Here is a 21,837-nt window from a genome sequence, read left to right as displayed (position 1 = left end):
TTATTTTGCTGCAGCAAGTCATCTTATGGCTTGTTTTCTTTCTTCCTGTCTTGGCAGGACCTGCTTCCAGCTGCCTCCTAGGATGTAGTTTTCCCATGAGGGTATTAGCTGGATTACGTGGCACTGTTTCATGGAACCAGGCAACAGCAGGGGATCAGGGTTGAGCTAGGGTTGAGCTCCCAGCTGGGAATAGGAAGAGAGAGAAACCTAGGCTAGCAAGCTGGAGAACAGCACAGCAACTAAGGCCCAGGAGATGAGCTGCTGCAGCCAACCACACGCTCCTCCCTTCTTTGGCACGCAGGAAGGAAAGGAGGTTCTGAGCTGGGCCACCTGTACAACACTGCAGGAGCTGCAGCAGTTGGAGCCAGGCCACCACGAGAGCATAATGAAATAAATTGCCTTTGAAAATAATCGTTGAATTTTACATCATGAGTATTTTCAAATATCAGCAGTAAGGAAAGGGGTGGGGGGGTGTGCACGTGCGCAAGCACACACAAAGGTAAGCACCTTTGTTGTATGGAAAATAAGGGACAATGCTTTATTTTAAGGGATATCTTAGGGAAACGTCACTTCCCTTAGCCTACCCTCTATCTTTCTCTCAAATATACACTTCTACTGCCCTCATATATACCATACAAATAGAAAAGGAGTACTTGTGGCACTTTAGAGACTAACACATTTATTTGAGTATAAGCTTTCTTGAGCATCCGATGAAGTGAGCTGTAGCTCACGAAAGCTTATGCTCTAATAAATGTGTTAGTCTCTAAGGTGCCACAAGTCCTCCTTTTCTTTTTGCGAATACAGACTAACACGGCTGCTACTCTGAAACCTGTCAGTATACCATAGTTATCATAAACTTCAGTTAATGTTTAAAATGGTATTTACAAGTTTTAATAAATTTCAGTACATCCCCAAATAAGGAATGGGTAGTCACGTATGTGTGGGGACAATAAACGGTATTTCATGACTTTGGGATAAGTGAACATTTCCATGACAGTAAACCTGAAATTCCATAGCATGTAGGGTTTGCTGCTGTGGAATTTAGCCTCGGGATACACAGAACCTGATCATAACCCCTACATACAAGAATGCTGAATTAAGGTTGCTTGGCATCCTTAATCCTGGTACATCCTAACTTTTGAGTCCTAGACTTGGCAACTTTAATATACTTGTAACTTTATTTAAATGTAACATTGGTGGTGGTAATAGTTGCCTGTGCTTGCTGATAGCTCTCTAGAAGCTAGCTAACTAGTTTATTAGGGAGGCACAAATCATTCAGTGTGGAAAATTTTATCATTTATTCCTCCAAGATGGCAATCCTTAAAAAATGTGACTCATTTATGGGATGAGAGCTTCTGAGCTCCATCTAAATTACCAAATGGCAAAGCTATGCTGTGGAGTGGTGGAGCTCCAGTACTAATTACTAAAAAGACTCAGTGGGAGCAAACCCAGTACTAATTACTAAAAAGACTCCAGATTAGATATCCACTAAAATAATTTGGTAGAACCGTCTCACAATGTCCGATGAGATTGCCACATCTAATCTTTAATGCCCAGAAAACACGAACAGTGAAACCAATTAAAGTCTGCCCATAAATTTTATAGTTGAGATGCTTCCAATATACAGGCTAAAAAAATAGCAACAGCTTTTTTTTAGAAAAGTTCTTGACTGCCTTAGGCATTACAGGCCTGATCCAAGCCCACTGAAGTTAGTGGCAGTCCTTCAATGTGCTTTGTAACATGGTTCATGTCACTTGAGTTTATTATTTGCTCCTTTCACAGAGAAAGGATAATTAAACTTCTTTCCTAAACATATGTAACATAGTCCATGTTAACTGTTAAAACAAAAACATAAATCCGTGTGTGTGTGTGTGTGTGTGTATATATAATAGACATACAAATATAATTTGTAATAGATGTATAAGTATTCATTTTTATACTGTCTACAATTTTATAAATATTTTACTTATTTATTTTTTATTAGTGTGCATCTAATTGTGGTGGATAAATAAATAACTTATCTTTGAAAAGGCTATAAAAATAACTCATTTTTGCTAATGCTAATACAAAAAATGTACTCTGACATTTGATGGGTAGTACAGTTACTCTAGAGTAGAGAGAGGGACAGTTTGACTGTATGGTGGTAGTGAAAGAGGAAGCTAATCTGAAATGTCACTGAGTTCAGTTTGAGAGCTAGTCATTTCCTGACAGATGAAACCATTTCTCAGAAAACACATTGTTAAAAGGAAAACAACTTTTGGGGTTGTAATGCTTACAAGAATTTGAAAGACATTCTTATCTGTCCTGTCGAAGTCTTCGGATTGTTCTTCTATAGTGTGATTTTTAGTTTTATATCTCAGATTTACTGTTAGCACCTTCACAATTCTTTATTGTTAAAGAAGGAAGATGTCATGCTAAAAATAGGCATATTGCACTTCAGCTGTGCTATCAGTATTAGAAATTGGGCTAGAGATGGATCCTGTGGATGTAGAGTTTAACAATATATACAAATTCTGATTTTTATGATTGATATTTATAGTTTACCATGATAAGCACTTTAGGAATAAACTAAAAGATGCATCAGAAAATAACTAAAACAAAACGTAACAGCTGATACAAATTCTGATTCAAAAGTAGTGGCCTGATTTTTCAGAAGTGACTTTGACAAATTACAGTGAAATCAATTGGAGGATCTGCGGATGTTTGGAATATTTGGAAAATCATGCTGTACAAGTATAGCATGATATAATCAGAACTCTGCAGTAGTTATACTGAAATTATGGGCTAAACCTTGATTTATGCAACATGTCAGCACTGATTGTTACAGCAAGTGGTAATATGGTGCAAAGGGGGAAAACGACTCGGCCTTCCCTTTATTTTATGCAGTCTCTGAAACGTGTTTATCAGCACTGTATTTTACAATATATTGGAGTTGGGAATGATCAGGTTTAGATTTCATTGTGTGAGAGAGGAGGGTTTGTTGTCTGCAAGGGGGCCTCAGATTGGGCCATTGAGAAGGTTCAGGGCTTTTTCACCCACATTTTCTTTTGAACTTTTTTTTTCTTTAATCTAGTAAATAGTATTTCCTCCTCCTGGCTATTAATAGTGCCATGTTTAGGAAACAGGAATCGTGCTTGCTAAACTTTTATCAAAGGTAATTGAAAAGCCTTATTGTGCTTTCATTTCTGGAAACGTAGTGTGGTTTTCTGTTTTTTTTTTTTCTTCCAAAAAACCTCTCCCCCATTAATTGGTTGTAAGAACAGCAGTAGGCCAGGTAAATCGTCCACTTGGCTGTTCAATAGATGTAAACAATTTGATGTATACGAGAGTGGACAAAGAGGTGAAACATGAAATTCTGACCCCATCAAAAACAATGGTGTTTAGTCATAGACTTCGGTATGCCAGGATTACACCTAAAGTGAGTAACTGAAGAGGTTGCTAATTTCAGATGTTCTTCTTCTGGGTATAGAACCCTTCTTAGTAGGGGAACCAGCATAGAAGCATTTTTCAAGATTTCCACTTTTGTTCCAGTGGCACATTCTGTAGTGGAAAATTTTGTGTGTTTAGAAATATTAGAAATCCTACATCATAGCTGTTGGCATCGCTAACAATACATTTTTAGGTAAGTGGGGTTGTTTAAACTAAAGTTAATCTGTAAAAGTTCTGTTATTTATATAATCAGTTCAAGTATTGAATGAAGAATAACTGGAAATTATTTACAAACTGGAAACATTATTACCGTTAACTCTCAAAAATTGGCTTGTTTGATTTCAGTAGAGCAAGTCAGGACACACACGAGGTTTCTAGGTCCTAGTGTCTTCCAGGAACCTTCTTTTTGTTGGAAAGAAGAGAATTAGTGCATCCTTGTACTGTATGTATTTCTGTCTGGTGGATTACTGGCTAGTACTCATAGGATAGCACTTAAATTTTGGTATTGTTTCCCACTGCCCCCAACCCCAAGATTCTCTTCGTCATGTTCTACAGAGAGCAATTTTAAATTTATTACTTGTCTGTCTTGTAGTGTTTTAAAAAGTAAGGCTGAATACCTTGTGTGCACATGTTACTGTGTGAAACCTCTTTGGGGTCTTTTATCTCCTATTTGGAAATGATACAGCAGTTGCAGAGTGATTAAACTGTTAACAGTGCTTGCTGACATCATCTTTCCGAGAACACTAGCATCTGTATGAGTGATTTACTATAACAAGATATTAAGTTTTTCCTGTTGGCAAATAACATGTAATATTTACAAAGATCTTAGTTTCTGTCCAGTAGAAATATTTCAGATAAAATAAAGCAATACAGGAAAGGAAAACCTATTAACATTTTCATTCCCAGGCAATATAATGTAAGCAGATACATTTTGCTTAAAACATACATAGTATCTCTTTAAATCTGTAATTTACATGTGTGTTAGCCTCCATATGGAGGTATATAATTTTTTTAAGTCTACCTACAGCTCCAGGTCCTTTTGCCACATATTAGAAATATTAATGCAAACATAGTTAAACCAGTAACTTTGCCAAAGCCGAGAAAGAGAACAAACCAAAATGGTCTCAACCATTGGTGCATTTCTCTCCCCAAGAGCCTGCAATGTGCTCTCAAGGGTCAATGGATGTAGGCTATTGCGTAGAGGGAAAGGAGTGAGAAGCCCAATGCTTGGGGGCCCTTCATAAAATGTGTACCATTGGGTCAGGTCCCTCCTTTTTCTCATTTAAAAAAAAAATCCATTTGGAGGACATCAAAGTTACAAAATTAGGGTTCTGCATCAATCTTGACTCTCTTCTTGTATATTTTGGAAAGGCAGTAGTCTCTCGAGTTATGATTTCAATCAGCTTCCTTTATACAGCTTTATACTTTGGCTTGAAAAATGGGGTTTGGCTTGAAAATTGCCACATTAACTCTGAAGACAAAGGAGGATGTTTCTAAAAAAAAAATGTGGGGAAAAAAATTAAATAGTTCTTCTTAAAGTTCTCTTAGAATCACTGTGGTTTGAAATATTTTATTTCAGTTTTATTCTTTGCTTACCTCTAGCTCATTTTCTATGTGATTTAAATCTCTTTGAAAACGTGCACTCTCTGTTTTAGAGAAATAGATTATACTTAGGCAAATTATTAAGGATTTGTTGTACGTGTTTCGGACTCAAACTTTCCCTCATTGGTTTGAATGGGAGTTTTTTGAAGTGAGTGGGTAGCCCAATTGGACGTTGGGGGTTTAATTCTCCAGTGCTTTGCACCTAGTGTAGTTATTTACACTTGTGAATCATGAAATCAAGTTAACAAATATAATGCAAAATAAATAATTCTCAACAATCCATGGATCAGAGTTTAGATCTTTGTTGTGGTGAGAGATGCATTTCTGTATATTTAAAAAAATGTATTTTAATATGTGGACAGTATAAAACTTATCTATTCATTTCCTTTTAAGTGCTTGGGTTTGTGATAATTACATTGGCATTTGGTAACTTTAACTGTTTTTTGGAAATGATTTTTGTTCTTTCAGGAATACAGATCAGGGGAGCCTCATTACATGACTATGCACGATAGATATACGAATACAAAGTGTTCCATTTGTGCTTAAGAAAAACTACAATTCATTAATATTATTGTGCAATGAGAGAACCTATTCTTTCAGTGATATGTGATTGTAATAAGACTTTCTTATAAAACAAGTATGCAAGAGGGGAGAGTTAAGATTATTGTGGGAACCTTGACTGTGAATGTTCTGATACTTGATTAAAATTTCAGCCTTGTTACTGCATTTTAAAAAAGAGGCTTGTTAACACATTATATTTTAAATTATCAACATTCAGCATATCTTCTTGAAAACAATGTGGGAATTATGTGTGACAATATGGTTATAGGCTAGTGATTTTTTTTTTTTTTTTCCTGAATTGCTCACTCACTTGCTAAAGGCTTAGGGAGCAAATTAGCATGAGGATGTCATCTGCCACCTGGTTATCAAACAATTAAGTGTAAAAAATCTATTAATGCGGTGTTAAGGATATATGTTTCAGGTTCCAATTTTAACTTTTCATCAGTTGTGTTGCATTTCCTTTGTTTCATGATTGGTATTTACATACCTGACAAGATTTGCAATCTCTCAAAATTATCACTGAAGTAAACCTGGAGTTTTGGGTGCATACTGAGAGGATTGGGCCCATAAATAGTAAATTCCTTCCTCTGTCACTGGCCTGCTGGGTGACTGTGGTCAAGTCACTTGATCTCTGTTTCAGTTTCCTCATTGATCATGTGCTACATTCTTATATTTGCGTTACATTTGTGGTAATCTGTTAGGAGTCAGAAAATGCTAATGAAAATTCTGTGAGCATCTGTTCATTTGCAAAAAGAAAAGGAATACTTTTGGCACCTTAGAGACTAACAAATTTATTAGAGCATAAGCTTTCGTGAGCTACAGCTCACTTCATCGGATGCATTTGGGTTTTTTTTTCTCCCCCTCCCCCCCCCACCAAATGCATCCGATGAAGTGAGCTGTAGTTCACGAAAGCTTATGCTCTAATAAATGTGTTAGTCTCTAAGGTGCCACAAGTACTACTTTTCTTTTTGCGAATACAGACTAACACGGCTGCTACTCTGAAATCTGTTCATTTGAAGTCACTTAAAATGAGCAGAACTTTGCATGGGCATAGGGGCTGCAGCTCTGGCTGCAGTGTTGGGGCTTAAATGGGGAGTTCCATTTTAAATATACATGCATCGAAACCCAGATTATCCCAAATTCACCTCTGGCTTCTGATTTCTTCTCTTTCTGTTAGAAATTCTAAATGATTATCCAAAATTCTGATTATACAGAGAATATGGATGTTTCCAAAGATATTTGGATAATGGGATTTTTTAATGTGTATAAAATATATTTTTTATATAAAATTTTTATTTTCAACAGTTAAGAATGACAATGTTAATCATTCATAACTAAGCTAGGAGTGAATTTTCTACTTAGACCAAATGAATGCCAGTTACGTCTTAATATCACACCATGACATGATAAATTCTGGAAATGTTAAATTAATTTATCACACAAGTTTTGCTTCCATATATGTTTGTCATGTCTTAATTTTAATTTTTTCTATTGTTAGATGACCATAGTCGTGTAAAACTGCAGAACACAGAGAATGACTATATCAATGCCAGTTTAGTAGTCATAGAAGAAGCCCAAAGAAACTATATTTTAACACAGGTAAGTAGTAACCAGGTATTAAATTGTTATAAGAGATTGAGAACTTGGACATTATGGCATAGCACAGCCTTGCATTCTGGGGATGATAATGAAGCCATTTTTGCTGCTCTCCTCAGTCAGTAAATGAAACACATAGCCAATCTGATCTGATTACAAGGATGTTCTTCTAATTTTTATAAGACATTTGCAGGGTAAGCATTATTTCATAGCAATCTATATATTAAAGTTTTCAAACTTTTCTAAAACAGATTTTTCTTTTCTTTTCAACAATTATGACAATATCCAAATGGTTACTTTATCTGTTTGTTGTCCTCTCTTCCTTTTGAACAAAAACATACATGAATGGTATCAGTTAAATGTTAGTAAGAATTAACAAAAAATCCAGAGGAGAGTTTTTGGTTTCTTCGTTAACCTCTTTTCCTTTATTATTTTGATCCTCAGTGTGCTATAGTTGTCTTCATGCAGGTCATGTACAGACTTTCCATATTTCCACATAAGGTAAAATACTGTGTAACTTAAATGTATAGATGCAGCAGTGTCATTGAATTGAGTAGGTACGAGTTTGCTCATTAAGTAGTGGTGGAAAGCTTGAGATTTACTATTGGTTCCCAAATAATAGACTACTTTCCTCCAATTTAACATATTCACACATTTGCTTTGTGTCCTTTGTAAATATAAGTCCATTTTAACATCAAGAAATACATTATAATTTATAAAAAGAAAAGGAGTACTTGTGGCACCTTAGAGACTAACAAATTTATTAGAGCATAAGCTTTCATGAGCTACAGCTTACTTCATCTGATGCATTTCCGATGAAGTGAGCTGTAGCTCACGAAAGCTTATGCTCTAATAAATTTGTTAGTCTCTAAGGTGCCACAAGTACTTCTTTTCTTTTTGCGAATACAGACTAACACGCCTGCTACTCTGAAACCTGTCAGTATAATTTATATAGCTTGAAAAAATTTCCTGATACTTAGTAGCTGGAAGACTCAACCTATTAAACAGGAGGTTAGGGAAGTCTAACCAGGGAGGTCCAGAAGAAACATCTTGGTCAGAAATCTGGACTCTCTTAGCACCCCAACTTCAAGAAAGGGAGAGGATACTGGAGTTTAGTGGTTGGAGTGTTTCCTTTTTTATGTCAAGTTCTGGCTAATAGCCATAGATCAGTTTGAAGCTATAATTCTTTACGGAGGGAGAGAAAATTTTTATTTTCCCTCACCCCTCCAGAGTAGTCTGGCTGTGGGAAGTCTCCATTGCTTTATCTTCCTTTCCATCCTCCATTTTTGACATGCTCATCTGTGTATAATTTCAGAATCTGTTGCTGCTACTTCTCAGTTTTTCTAAGCGAGAGCATCATGAAACTGATGGGAAATCCATGGGATACTTGACAGTTTCAGGGTGTGACAGGTTTCTGAACAGTAGCTATGAAATTGACTTAAGTCTTGTAAATTTCTTGCACATGGTGGTGCCAAACAGTAGCAATAATATAGCTTTTGGACCTCTTGTGGCACACTCAGGAAAGCAATGCAGCATCAGTGTACATTCAGTTCACAGTGGAAGGCTTCTTGCAACAATAAAGAATGTCTAGAAACTTATTTTTCTAAATGTATGATTTGAATTCTGCAGAAATGGCTTAGTCTCTCTCACATATGGCGGGGAGGAAGCTTTCTCGTCATGATTGGGTGGATTTTTCAAGTCCTTATCATTTGAACCACTTCTACCTTTTGCTTAGTATGTAAATAGGCCTGAAACAGCTTCTCCTTTTAAGTAAGATTGGCTTAAAAATACTTTTTCGTAATGGGGTGTGTGTGTGTGTGTGTGTGTGTGTGTGTGTGTGTGTGGTTTGTTTTTTTTTTTTTTTTTTTTAAAATAGCATCCAGCTGACATTTTTGGATGGTGTTTTGCCAAATATGGAATCCTGGATTTTGTATATGAAGTGGGCTTTTAAACTACTGATCTACTGGATGCATAGATACAGAGATGTTGTTCACATTGTGTGAATATTATTGGAAAAAAGACTACTTTTATATACAAAATCCAGGACAGTTATAAATAAGGCCCTGTGAAAAATCACTGTTTCACAGAGGGCAGGGAAATGTTGAAAATGCCCCGAAGCTGTGATCTTCTAAATATATATAATTTTTTTTACAGGAAAATGTCTGCAAAAAAAAAAAAAATCTTTAATACAAAAAATTTAGCTTAGCTTACAGTGCTGTATGCATGCAGAAGAATAGACTTCTATGCATATTCATTCTGTGCTTGAACTTGACTAAATTTACTTGTAGAATTCAATACTTCACCATTTACACTATCTTGAATTTGCTGGTTCAGGATTTCTCTAACTTCATTGCACCGTGACTCCCTTCTGTCAACAAAAATTACTACAAGACCCCAGGAAGAGAGACGGAAGCCTGAGGGGTGCTGAAGCTTGAGGGCTTCAGCCTTGGACAGTAGGGCTTGGACTTTAGCCTCAGCCCTGGGCCCCAACAGGTTTAATGACAACCCTGGGGACCCCATTAAAACATGGTCATGACCCACTTTGAGGTTCTGACCCACAGGTTGACAAAGGCTATGCTAGTTATAAAACTTAATGATGTTGAAATACTTAGATGTTCACAGCTGTTTAAGTAATCTCATTCCTGATTATGTAAGGTGATGGAATGCTGCAATAAAAAAGTGTTACATTTGAGAAACGGGTCTTCACCATTTAAAAAGCTATCAAAAGAACTGTGGGATCCATCAGATTCTGCACTAATAATGCCTGAAAGCCTAATTCTCTGATACTATCCTATCCATCCTATCCATAAAATATTTTTTTTAACAGCTGTCGTTGATGAGGAATATAGTGTATCTCTAGTTATGTAAGTTAACTTTCTGAAGCTATTCATAAAGTTATCACTTTAATTATGAATCTGTCAGAATATTTTGGTGTAGGCTAGCTAATGGGAATATCTCACTGTTGCATTCCAAAAAACTCACTTAATATTGATATTCTGTATTTGTGCATAAGCTGTGTAATTGACTTTTATGTTTCCTGTCTTACACTGTTCTCTTTGAAGACAGTTTTTCAGATATAATTGAATTATGATTCTCGTTTTGAGCACTATGTGAATGTTTCCCCCTCTCTTTTCTTACTCGTGCAGGGTCCACTTCCTAATACTTGTTGCCATTTTTGGCTAATGGTATGGCAACAAAAGACCAGAGCAGTTGTCATGCTAAACAGAATTGTTGAAAAAGAGTCTGTAAGTAATGACTATTTAATACAACTTGTACATAAACAACATACTTTTAATGCTATTAAACCACACTTAATTGGGAAATTAAAGTTGTTTCTTAATCATTCGGAATGTCCTGTTGTGAAGAGCTAATGCATTCTTTGTTGTTGCTGGAGGCTTAAATAACAATATAGGAACACTAATCTTGTTGGCTGTTTTTATCACATTTGATTATTGTGACAACTGAGATACCATACTTAAAGTTGTTTCTGGTCCTGCTTGTAGAATTAGTGAAGTAGTTTGAGGGGATAAGTGAGAGTATTTACAGACTCTCTTCCAGTTGTGCAGGACTAAGATAGCTTTATTAAATGAGGTAGTGGAGCTAAGAGGTGAAATTCATTTCAGTAAGAACAGTCTCCAGTAAGTACAGGTCTAGAAAGATGAAATAAAATTCCTGGGGAAGGGGGATGTCAAAGCAGAAGAACTAAGATGGGAGTAGGAGCTAGGGCGTAGGTTGGTTCCAACATGAGATGTAAAAGGTAGGAAACTTAGCTTAAGTTTTTAAGCTTAATGACTCAATCTTCTAATAGGAGCAATGTTTTGTTAATAGACCGCTGTTGATAATGAAAGCCTGGCTTCGTGCTACCAGCAGAAGTAAAACTAATCTGTTTTCACTTCCTTACACATTGGTGAGAATTTAGAGTATATGAATCATTTGAGAGAGCGCTTTTTTGCCAGCATGTGTGACTCATTACATACCTAGATATTAGCAGTAGTTCTTATCTATAAATGCAATAAAGTTCTGGTCATTCAAAAATTCTTGGCTAGAAAAGTTTTATGGCCTAATGTTCTAGGCCTGGAGCTTTGGGATCCAGTTATGCAAGCAAAGGAAATGCAAAAGTCCCATTCACTTCTCACCTATCTGATTGAGTTTGATCTTAGTAAGCACTAAAGGATTCTGATAAATCATGCGTGAATTTAAAATCCTTGGGGATGATGCAGCACAATGGCAAGTGATGTGCAACTTATATAAAAGTAAAGTACACATATTGTCAAAAATAATCTTCTTTTATGTGGTTGGTGGGCACTAAACTTGCAGAATCCTCTGAAGGGTAAATGTGTCATTGGAAGAGCTCAGTAAAGGTGTCTATTGGTTGTAGAGATATTTAAAGCAAGTATGGTATTTGGGTGCATGTCAAGATGTATCAGAATTGGGAAAAGGGCAAGAGAAGGTTAGTGAATATAGCTAGAGCATTTAACACTTCTTGCAAGTGATGAGAATGTAAAAACTAGGATTTTAACAGGACCTAACTCAAATTCTGAATTATGAAGGACATAGTTAAAAGCATGTAAAGGTGTGTGTAATATTCACTTAGAACCAGCTATGCAGGCCCCTAAGTTTTATAAAGAATCCCAAACTAACAATACAGCTACAACTTATAAAGGAGAACACTGTTTTATGTAGTGCATAGTAATCCTGTGGCATTCACTGCTACCAGGGATCAAGACAATATTGTGGGTGGCTTGTTTGTTTTTTTTGTTTGTTTGTCTTTCAAAAGGAGTGGATAACTTTATCTCAGCCTGTATAGTCTAAGCATTATCTACGAATGAATAGTTCTCATCCTTCAGAGCATAGACTCACTACAGGGGTCAGACAGGAATCTTCTCCATCCGTCTCCCCCATGGAAAATGTTGTCCAGTTGTGGCTATCTCTCCTTTCCTTTGAGGCATTTAGTAGTAGCAAGACCAGTGGCTTGTCCTAAAATAGCAGTCTATGAACTTGGTGTAGTCATTTTACATCTGGACAATGTGAGTGTAAAATGCTACTAAATAATACAAATTTATATTTTGTTTGCACTGATGTAAATCACTGTGGGAAGTGCTCAGTAGTGGAGAATTGAGCCCTAAATTCTCTAATTCAATAGTGCTTCAACTCTTTGGAAACATGTCCACAAATTAGACATTAATAACTTTCACAAATAAAGTACCTTCTTTCTTTTCTTTCTTTTCTTCTTCAGTGTATCTTAATGGGTATAAAACTCTGTTAAATTCAACTATACATGTGGCTAGTAAAAGGATGCTGTATATCCTTGAAAAGAGAGTTTCAGTTAACATATTTTGGCTTAATGACAGTGACCATTTATCTCCATATTCAGGATGAAGGGAAAAGCTGTCATAATGCATCCATATCCCCCACCCCCACATATAATCTGTGATCCTGCATATTTTATTTTTGTCACTTCTCAGTGGGAAAATATTTACTTACTTTTTTTTTAATTTAGGTAAAATGCGCACAGTACTGGCCAACAGAAGAAGAGGAAGTCATGATGTTCAAGGAAACGGGATTTTGTGTGAGGCTAGTATCAGAGGACATAAAATCCTATTATACAGTACACCTACTACAATTAGAAAACATCAATGTAAGCATTTTTCTCCATACATGTGTACCTCATATTCATAGGATTAAATATATAATAAGTATTGTTTGAAATATGTATAGCAAACTACCATTTCATGTTTAGACTAATGTTTGCATAAAAGATTATAAAATTTATTTTGCTTTTAACATGTGCCAAAGACACAATCATACATGTGTCTGAATAAGTATGTGTGTAAATTAATAGGCCGCTATTCCAAGTGCTGAAATCTTGTATCTTTTTAATGTCTCTAAATTGGAAATCAAAGTATCCCAACACCATGTTTTAATTTTAATTGGAGTAGCAGGTTTTTTAAGATTATAATTGTAACCTATTTTGGAGGTCATCTGGTCAGTGGCTTTGGGGGAGAGAAGCTGGCAACATGGTCTATTTCTTCAATTTCTTGTTTGTTCTGCAAACCGTTCGCTTTTTTGATTATTGTTAATTAAATCTATAATGGCCATTTAAAGAAGCTTTGACACAAGATACTTAGAAAGAATATGAATTTGAAACCTCTTCCATGAGCTTCTTCACATCAATATTCTACAACTGGTCGTCATGTTGCCAGGCTCACTGAGTAAAAGTAAGACAAGGTACAACTTTACACAGCTGTGCCCTCATGACTTTGGTTTTCCCCACTCAGCTGATCTGTTCTGGGTTTTTTTAATATTAGTGGCAGAGGTGAAGAAGGGAGTAATGGTGCCTGAAGGGCTGGGGTTGAGGAAATGAAGCTCTCCACGGCTTTTGGCAACTTGAGGCAGCAGTCTCCTCAAATACTATAAAGTTGTTTTGAGGCTTCTGTCTTCAGGGGTCTGGAGTAGATCATCCTGGCTTTCCTCTCTTTCCACTCCCAAGAGTTACTCTAGTTCTAATGCTTGAAGTAACTCCCACAAAGCATTTGGACTTGGATTGGCTGATATTGTCCTGAGATTCAGATAACATGGAGTGCATAAGTTATCAATTGCATAAGCTCTCCTATTCCCCCAGTTTGCTTCTCACTTCACTGCTGCTCATCATTTAAGGCTTTGGGTTTTTTAGTCCTCTGAAGCAGGCCTGTATGTGCTTTAGATAGATCCTTCTATGTGAAGTTTCACAAGAGTGGAATAAGGTAATACGGTGACTGTGCTATGTAAATGCCCTGGTCTTCTTACAAGCCTCCAGCGTATAAAATAACATTTTAACAGAAATCCTGTGTACTTTCTACAAAACAATACTTAATAATTCACAAAAGAAGTATTTCCAACTGTTGAAATTATTACTTTCCCTCTCTCTAACCATCAAGCTTTTACATAGTGGCTACTAACCACTGATTTGTATTTGATTCTACCTGTGATAAGTGTGCTATAAAATTATCAAGAATTTGGTCCTAAATGCGTGATGCTTACCTGCATCTTTTGCAGCTTTATTCTAAATGTTATGCCACTAATTAATAACATACCAAATACATTTATTGAGAAATGTATAAACTTTAGATCTGGAGTAAAAGAAGACCAAGAACACAACTTTATCTGAAGAGCTAACACACCCTGACGTTCCCATAAGATTTGGGAAAACTAGAATTACTGAATTTGTAAAATTCTTTCAGACTGTTCAACAGTACATTACTTATGGTACAATAGCATATCTCTGCAGTGCATCACCAAAATATATATGAGTGAAGAATTCTAAAAAGGTATATTTTACAGTGTTCGTTAGGAAAAATGAAAACTTCTGGATATACTTGTTTTTGGGGTTGAAGAGAGATTATCAGAAATGCATTTATCTGCAAAGTAGTATAAGGCCTAGCATTTTACACCTTAATTGGTTTCTGTTCTGTTTCATGCAAATGTTAATAGTTGCCTTTGTGGTCAGTGTCATATAGTCTGACTTTTGGAGAAGGGAAGAGTGTTTGGAAAGATCCCAACAAACAGTTAAATAAAATAATGCACCACGTGTTGCAGATGTTACACAATTTCCTCAATTTTGCTTAACGCATGCAAATTTGCAAATCTTTTCAGAATCTGCAAATCGGATTCTTCCTTTTTACAAAAACTTCACTTGCGTGACCTCCATTCCCTTCCCCCGTTTTTCTTGATTATAGCTAAGGCTCCATGTTTGTCAGGGAGGTCATGGACTCTGCAGCAGCTGCTGTGGCTGACCCCAGGGCTGCCGGAGCAGCTGGCCCTTGGGGACAGCCACACTGGCCGCTACTGGAGCGGCTCTGTAGCCAGCCACTCGCAAGACCCTGCAGCCAGCTGCACTGGCTGCTGCTCTGGCAGCACCGGCCAGCAGCCAGTGCGGCTGGCCCCAGGGACCACCTGAGCAGCAGTTCTGGGGGCAGTGGAAGCAGCCACAGCTCAGGGGCTCTTGGCAGTGATCCCAGGGCAGTAAGAGCAGCAGCTGATCCTGGGGCTCCCCGCCTCGGCAGCAGCCAGGGCAGTCACTGGCCATCTAGGGCTTCCCTTCCCCTGCCAGCAGCCAGAGTAGCTGCTGGCTACTCAGGGCTTCCCTTCTGTCCTCCCACCCCCTGCAAGCCCAGAAAGGCAGCAGGCCCCCTGGGGCTTTCCCCTCCACAGCTGGTGCTGCGGGCTCCCTCCCCCTCCAACACCCACCCCACCCCTAAGATTCAGTCGGGTATTTCTGGTATAAGTCATGGACAGGTGATGGGACATGATTTTTTGTCTTTTGCCTGTGACTTGTCCATGACTTTTTTCTAAAAATACCCATGATTAAATCTTAGCCTTAATTATAGATAGCGCTGGTACTACCATCTCTATTAAAGTTGACTGATGCGTTCCGTTATAAGATCGTGTTTCCAGTTGCTTATAACTTAGCCAAAACTTAACTGTCTGAGCAGAAAGTTTCCACACTGGGTGTTGTCTGCCTCAGGTTGAATTGTTTTGAAAGCGTTAGCAAAAACAGTTCAGCTGTTTCCAAGAATTAAATTAGGGGGAAATGTTGTTCATAAATGTTTTATTGAGAAGCTCTAGCACCTCCATATTTTTGAAGAAAAGGCTTGAAATGTTGTGGGGTGGCATTTGTGTCACAGATATGCCCTTTGTTGATCCTGTGAAAAGTAACCCAAATTTGGCCAAGTTACAAGTCTTTGAGATATTTGTTTGCACGTACAAAGTAGAGATGTGTTAGTTTGACAGCTAAATTCGTAAGATTCCATCTGCACTGAAAATACTCATGCAACCGTTCTTCCTGGCTGCTGTAGACAGTTGTGACGCTGGGCAGCAGAACTGAGAGCATGAAGACTCTCCTGTGTGCCCCCTACTTGCACCCAGGCAGTGTGGAAAAGGATGCAGTTAGGCAGTACCTAACTCAAGTGTAGAGAGTACAAGTGCTGAGGATGCTGGTAGCCACCTTTTTCAAAATGCAAAAATGGGACACCGGCAGGAGCCCTGTTCCCTTCTGTGGCTTGCCCTTACTCCTGTTCCCCCTGAGGCCTGGCCAGGCCAGAAGTCGGAGCTGGGCAGTGGTAAGAGCAGCCCAAGGAGCCTGGGCTGCTGTGGGGAGCCCCAAAGCCTCCACTTGTCCAAGAGCAGCCCATGGCCTCATGCCTCCAGGGCACACTGCCCAGGGCAGTTGGAGGATCAGGGCTCCCCACAGTGGCCTGGGCTCTGTGGGCAGCTCTTACTACTGCCCTGCTTTGGCTTCTAGCCTGGGGCTAGAAGCTTCTAGCCAGGGCGGGGTCTCAGGGGGAAGAGGAGGAGCAGGGGGCAGGACCTCATGATGGCCAGGGTGCGGGGAGGGGGATAAGGCCCACCTCAGCCCCCACACCAGGAGGAGGCTGACACTGCCCCTGAGCCTCAGGCAGGCGCAGAGCAGTGCCACAGGGCATCTGGGACAAATACTGTCCTGGAGTCATTCAGCCTGAGACCAGGACTCAAAATGTACATTTCAGGATTGTCCCACCAAATTCAGGACAGGTGGTCACCCTAGATCAGTGGTTTTCAAAGTGCAGGTCGCAAGCCAGTACTGGGTCACGGAATGCAAGGCACTGGATTGCGGCAGCTCTGGTCAGCACCGCCAGCCGGAGCCGTTTAAAAATCCCGTCGGTGGTGCTGCCCGGCTAAGGCAGGCTAGTCTGTTCTGACACTGCACTGTGCCCCAGAAGCAGCCTGCATCAGGGCTGGCTCCTAGGTGGGGGCGGGGCCACGGGGCTCTGCGTGCTGCCTCCGCCCTGAGCACTGGCTCCACACTCCCATTGGCTGGGGCGGTGCCTGCAGGCGAGAGCTGCATGGAGCTGCTTGCGAGCCTCCACCTAGGAGCTGGACCTTCTGCTGGCCGCTTCCAGGGCACAGTGCGGTCCGCGGTGCCAAGACAGGCAGGAAGCCTGCCTTAGCACCCCTGCTGCGCCACTGACCAGGAGTCACCCAAGGTAAGCCTGCACCCCAACCCTGTGCACCCCTGCCCCAGCCCTGAGGCCCCCCAAACCTGTACCGCCTTCCTGCCAGCCCAAAGCCCACCCCCAGCCCAAAGCCCTGACATCCTCCTGCACCCCAATCTCCTGCCCCAGCCCGAAGCCCCCCCAAACCCAGAACCCCCTCCTACACTCCAAAACCCTCATCCCCAGGTGCAGCTCACACCCCAAAGCCCTCATTCCCAGCTCCACTGGGTAACGGACATCAAAAAATTTTCTTCAACTGGGTCACCAGAAAAAAAGTTTGAATTGCCTTGCTGTAGATGGTTGTCTGAACGGGAGTAGACTGAGACAAGGGAGAGGGGAGGAATTGGGACTGTTGGGCAAGAAGCTAAAGGGATGGGGAAGACTGAGACATGGGCCAGGGAGTGGGACTGAGATTGGGTGAGGAGCCTGGGTGGATTAAACAGGCTGGCTTGGTAAGGAGACTGGGACATAAATGTAATAGTTTTGTGGGTGTGGATTTGAAATGGTGATGTATTCTAAGTCAGTATGACAAAAAGGTTAATAAGGGACTTAAACCTCCAAAACCCTATACTATACAGATTTTACAGGGGAGACCATCATTTCTCAAATTGGGGGTCCTGAACCAAAAGGCCGTTGCAGGGGACTTGCAAAGTTATTTTAGGTATTGCCACCCTTCTGCGCCGCCTTTAGAGCTGGGCAGCCAGAGAGTGGCAGCTGTTGGCCAGGCGCCCAGTTCTGAAGGCAGTGCCCCACCAACAGCAGCGCAGAAGTAAGGGTGACAATACTGTACCGTGCCATCCTTATTTCTGCACTGCTGCCTTCAGAGATGAGTGGCCGGAGAGTGACGGTTGCTGTGTGAGGGCCCAGCTCTGCAGGCAGCATCACAGAAATAAGGGTGGCAATACCATACTAGGCCATCCTTAATTCTGCACTGCTGCTGGCAGTGGCTCTGCCTGCAGAGCTGGGCTCCTGGCCAGAAGCTGCTGCTCTCCAGCTACTCAGTTATGAGTAAGGGTAGCAGTACCACAACACTCTCTACAATAATCTTGTAACCCTCTGCCCTTCCACACACCCCACAACTCCTTTTTGCGTCAGAGCCCCTACAGCTACAACACCGTGAAATTTTAAAATTTAAATAGCGGAAAACATGAAATTTACTATTTTTGAATTGGCCAAAATTGACTGTAAATTTGGTAGGGCCCTAGGTATAAGGTTATAGCACGGTATCCATTGGAAGGGAGATAGGGCTAGATCTCTGGTCATTAGATTTATGGAAACATAAAAGCAGCTCTTTTTATTTGGTGGTATTTAAGCAGTATAAAGGAAAGAGTACATGTCCTCAAAGCAGTCCATGAGTAGTATACCTGCTTGTGTACATAAAGAGGAAGTAGAAATGGAATTTCTACCATACTACTGGGGGAGAAATTGACATGGCCATATTAACCGTCAATTGCATAAAAATATATTTTACTGGTATACTGATGTCCTGTAGCACCCTTTCAAGAAAGGATCTGAGGAATGAGTATTTACTAGTAACTTGGGAATTAAGAGTGTGTCTTTGTTTTGATGCATTTATCTTTATGGAATTTTTCTCTGTAGTTTTTGGTCTCTTATCTCTGCAGTTTCTTTCCTCTTGGTAAAGCTAGGAAGGCTTACCATAAATACACTTATCCTCCAATATCCCCAAAGGTAATCTCATAATTTATACCAGGGATCGGCAACTTTTGGCACGCAGCCCGTGAGGGTAGGTTCCCTGGCGGGCGGGGCCGGTATGTTTACCTGCCATGTCTGCAGGTTCAGCTGATTGCAGCTCCCACTTGCTGCGGTTCGCTGCTCCAGGCCAATGGGGGCTGTTTGAAGCGGTGGCCAGCACATCCCTTGGCCTGCGCTGCTTCCTGCAGCCCCCATTGGCCTGGAGCAGTGAACCGCAGCAGGTGGGAGCCGCAATCTGCTGAACCTGTAGATGCAGCAGGCCAAAGGTTGCCGATCCCTGATCTGTACAACCCCAGAATAGAAACTGGAGCATTAGAGTTGCCCTGATGCACTGTTAAAATCAAATAAAGATTAAGAGCTGGGCCAAGAGGAAGCATAGTAACTCGCCCAGATTTTGGTGGCATGCACAGAAGCAAATAACAATAGCGAGTGCATAGCCTTAATAGATAAGCTGTTACCAGAGTCTAGAAAGAGGTTGATAGAAATGTAGAGACTAGAAGGCAACAGCTAGGTCTAACAGCTGATGTGGAATGCTGCACCAGCCTACTAATAGAAATAATTAAAAAACTCAAAATGTGTTAATACTTTTTTACAGTTTTAAAGATTTTTTTTTTCTTTTCCCCTCCAAGTACCCAATGGTTACCCTGGAATGTTTTCCTGGGTAGCTAAAACAATTTGTAATTGTGAAATGGAAATGTGCAAATGTCTTGTTTTTGAGTGATCATTTTGTCTTTCAACCAGTGAATTGTTTTCTAGTCAGTTTGGTGAGTGTGTATGTATATGTATATATAAAATACTTATAAAAATAAGAAATTAACAGGAAAATTAATTGCTTCGTTTCTCCTTGGATATTGTGTAAATACAAAATATTGGGGATAATTCACTGGTAAAAATGCTTGCTTTAAAAAAATAAATAAAACTAGTGTTAAGCCTTTGCCATATACGAATATTGATTAAAAATATCACTATATTCATACAAAAGAAAAACGTATTTCAGGTTTCAAAAATGTAGTCCTATATGGCAGATAATATTTACACAATGCAAACTTTGTGATTGTTTGCCTCAAAAATATTCCTTCACAGGAAGCCCTAAGTTCTCTAACTTGCAATTTTGTTGCTTACAGTTGATTTATGTGGGGCTCTTTATGGACACACAGGCTACCCGTGCACAAGGAATTGCAGGACTGGGGTCTTGGATTATAGTTCTGCTCTGAAAAGTGGCAATAGAAAAATGGCACCTTACTCAATAGATATTGTGTGTGTGTGTGTGTGTGTGTGTGTGTGTGTGTGTGTGTGTGTGTGTGTGTGTGTTCAAAATCAAATCTTTTTGAACAAAGACTAATTTTTACTACACTATATTCCTGTTGGTACAGGAAAGCCAATACAAGTTCGGGAGAAGGAGCTGGAGCTTGTATTGGCTTTGCTGTACCAATAGGAATATTGTATTTGTGCATCAACAGAATATATGACAGGTTTCAGAGTAGCAGCCGTGTTAGTCTGTATTCGCAAAAAGAAAAGGAGGACTTGTGGCACCTTAGAGACTAACAAATTTATTAGAGCATAAGCTTTCGTGAGCTACAGCTCACTTCATCGGATGCATTTGGTGGAAAAAACAGAGGAGAGATTTATATTTTATAAATATAGATTTTATATAAATCTCTCCTCTGTTTTTTCCACCAAATGCATCCGATGAAGTGAGCTGTAGCTCACGAAAGCTTATGCTCTAATAAATTTGTTAGTCTCTAAGGTGCCACAAGTACTCCTTTTCTTTTAACAGAATATATGTGAATGTATATATTGTTTAGGAACAAACTACAAAGATTCTGTTGTCCCCTTCAAGGTGTATTACAAGATGGTTGAGTTGTACTTCTATGGTACTTGGCGTGCTCAATGTCCACTCCCTTTGTGGAAGTTGAGGGTGCTCGAACCTTACAGCATCAGGCCCTAAATGAGGGCCAAAGCTGTAACTGGAAGAACTTGTTTTCAGAACAAATGTTATGGTATTGCAACACAATAAACAGGAACTGAATAATGCTATTTCAAGTCATTTATAGAAACTTGCAATGGACTGACCAGGAGAGGATCTCTCTAGTTTCCATTTTTCAGGACACAATTTATTTTGTCATTGACCTAAAGAAAAATACTTCATTGACCTAAAGAAAAATGGAATCTTATTAAATCTTTTTAACTATTCACTTTAGGTATAGAGGTCTAGCTATCGTTTAAAGGAAACCTAGAAATAAGATGTTGGTAACATTGGGGAAGTTTAGGGAAAAGTATTGGAAAAATAGATGCTTGGTACTGAGATTAGGATTTTGGAATCTCAAGAAATCAAATATCCATAATTAAACTGCCTCCAAAGTAAACAAAAAAAAAAAAAAACCCCTGTAGCTTCAACACCTAGGTCTTAGTGAGTCTTGTGGAAATGTAGTCAAAGCTGGTACCTGAAGCTCCCTGAGGTTAATGCAGTTGGGAGGTGTGTTGGCACAGAGCTCAGCCAAGGAAGGAGGAAAACATTGCAGAATATCAATAGCCTTTCCATCCACTTATATATGGAACAAGGTTGACTGTCTCCAGCAGAAGTGATATCTAAGGTTTTCTGACATGGGCCTCTTTAAGCCCTGCCTACAGTAGGACTTTTCCATACAATTTCCCACTGTTGCTACCATCAGTGGCCGTGCTAGTATGGACAAGATTCCAGCAGCTACTGGCACTTTAAACACAATGTTGTCTATCCCTGCTCAGAGCAGGGATAAACAACATGCAGCTTAAAATGCTGGCAGTCTGCTGGACTGCTGGCAGTCCCTGTCCATACTGGCGCTCTTGCTGTTAGCATCAGTTGAGCTGCACTAGTAGTAGTCAGAGGGAAATTTTAGGGGAAAAGTACTGTTAGTATTTTAGTAATGTTAGGATGTGGGGGAATGGG

The 21,837-nt window shown here is 39.6% G+C and overlaps 1 protein-coding gene across 4 annotated transcripts in view; it reads left to right on the top strand.

The window, feature by feature from the left end:
* Window positions 1-21,837, top strand: part of PTPN2 (protein tyrosine phosphatase non-receptor type 2) — a 55,363-nt gene that overhangs the window by 15,617 nt on the left and 17,909 nt on the right. For all 4 annotated transcript variants that reach the window (XM_038388444.2, XM_038388441.2, XM_043508134.1 and 1 more), the window contains exons 3-5: window positions 7,091-7,191; window positions 10,335-10,433; window positions 12,689-12,826. In XM_038388444.2, the coding sequence (XP_038244372.1) occupies window positions 7,091-7,191; window positions 10,335-10,433; window positions 12,689-12,826 (338 nt within the window). The remainder of the gene's footprint in view (window positions 1-7,090; window positions 7,192-10,334; window positions 10,434-12,688; window positions 12,827-21,837) is intronic.

Source organism: Dermochelys coriacea, chromosome 2 (genome assembly GCF_009764565.3).
Source record: "Dermochelys coriacea isolate rDerCor1 chromosome 2, rDerCor1.pri.v4, whole genome shotgun sequence".
Taxonomy (NCBI): Eukaryota; Metazoa; Chordata; order Testudines; family Dermochelyidae; genus Dermochelys; species Dermochelys coriacea.
Note: the sequence above shows the minus strand (reverse complement) of the source record. Positions and strands in the feature narration are given on the sequence as shown.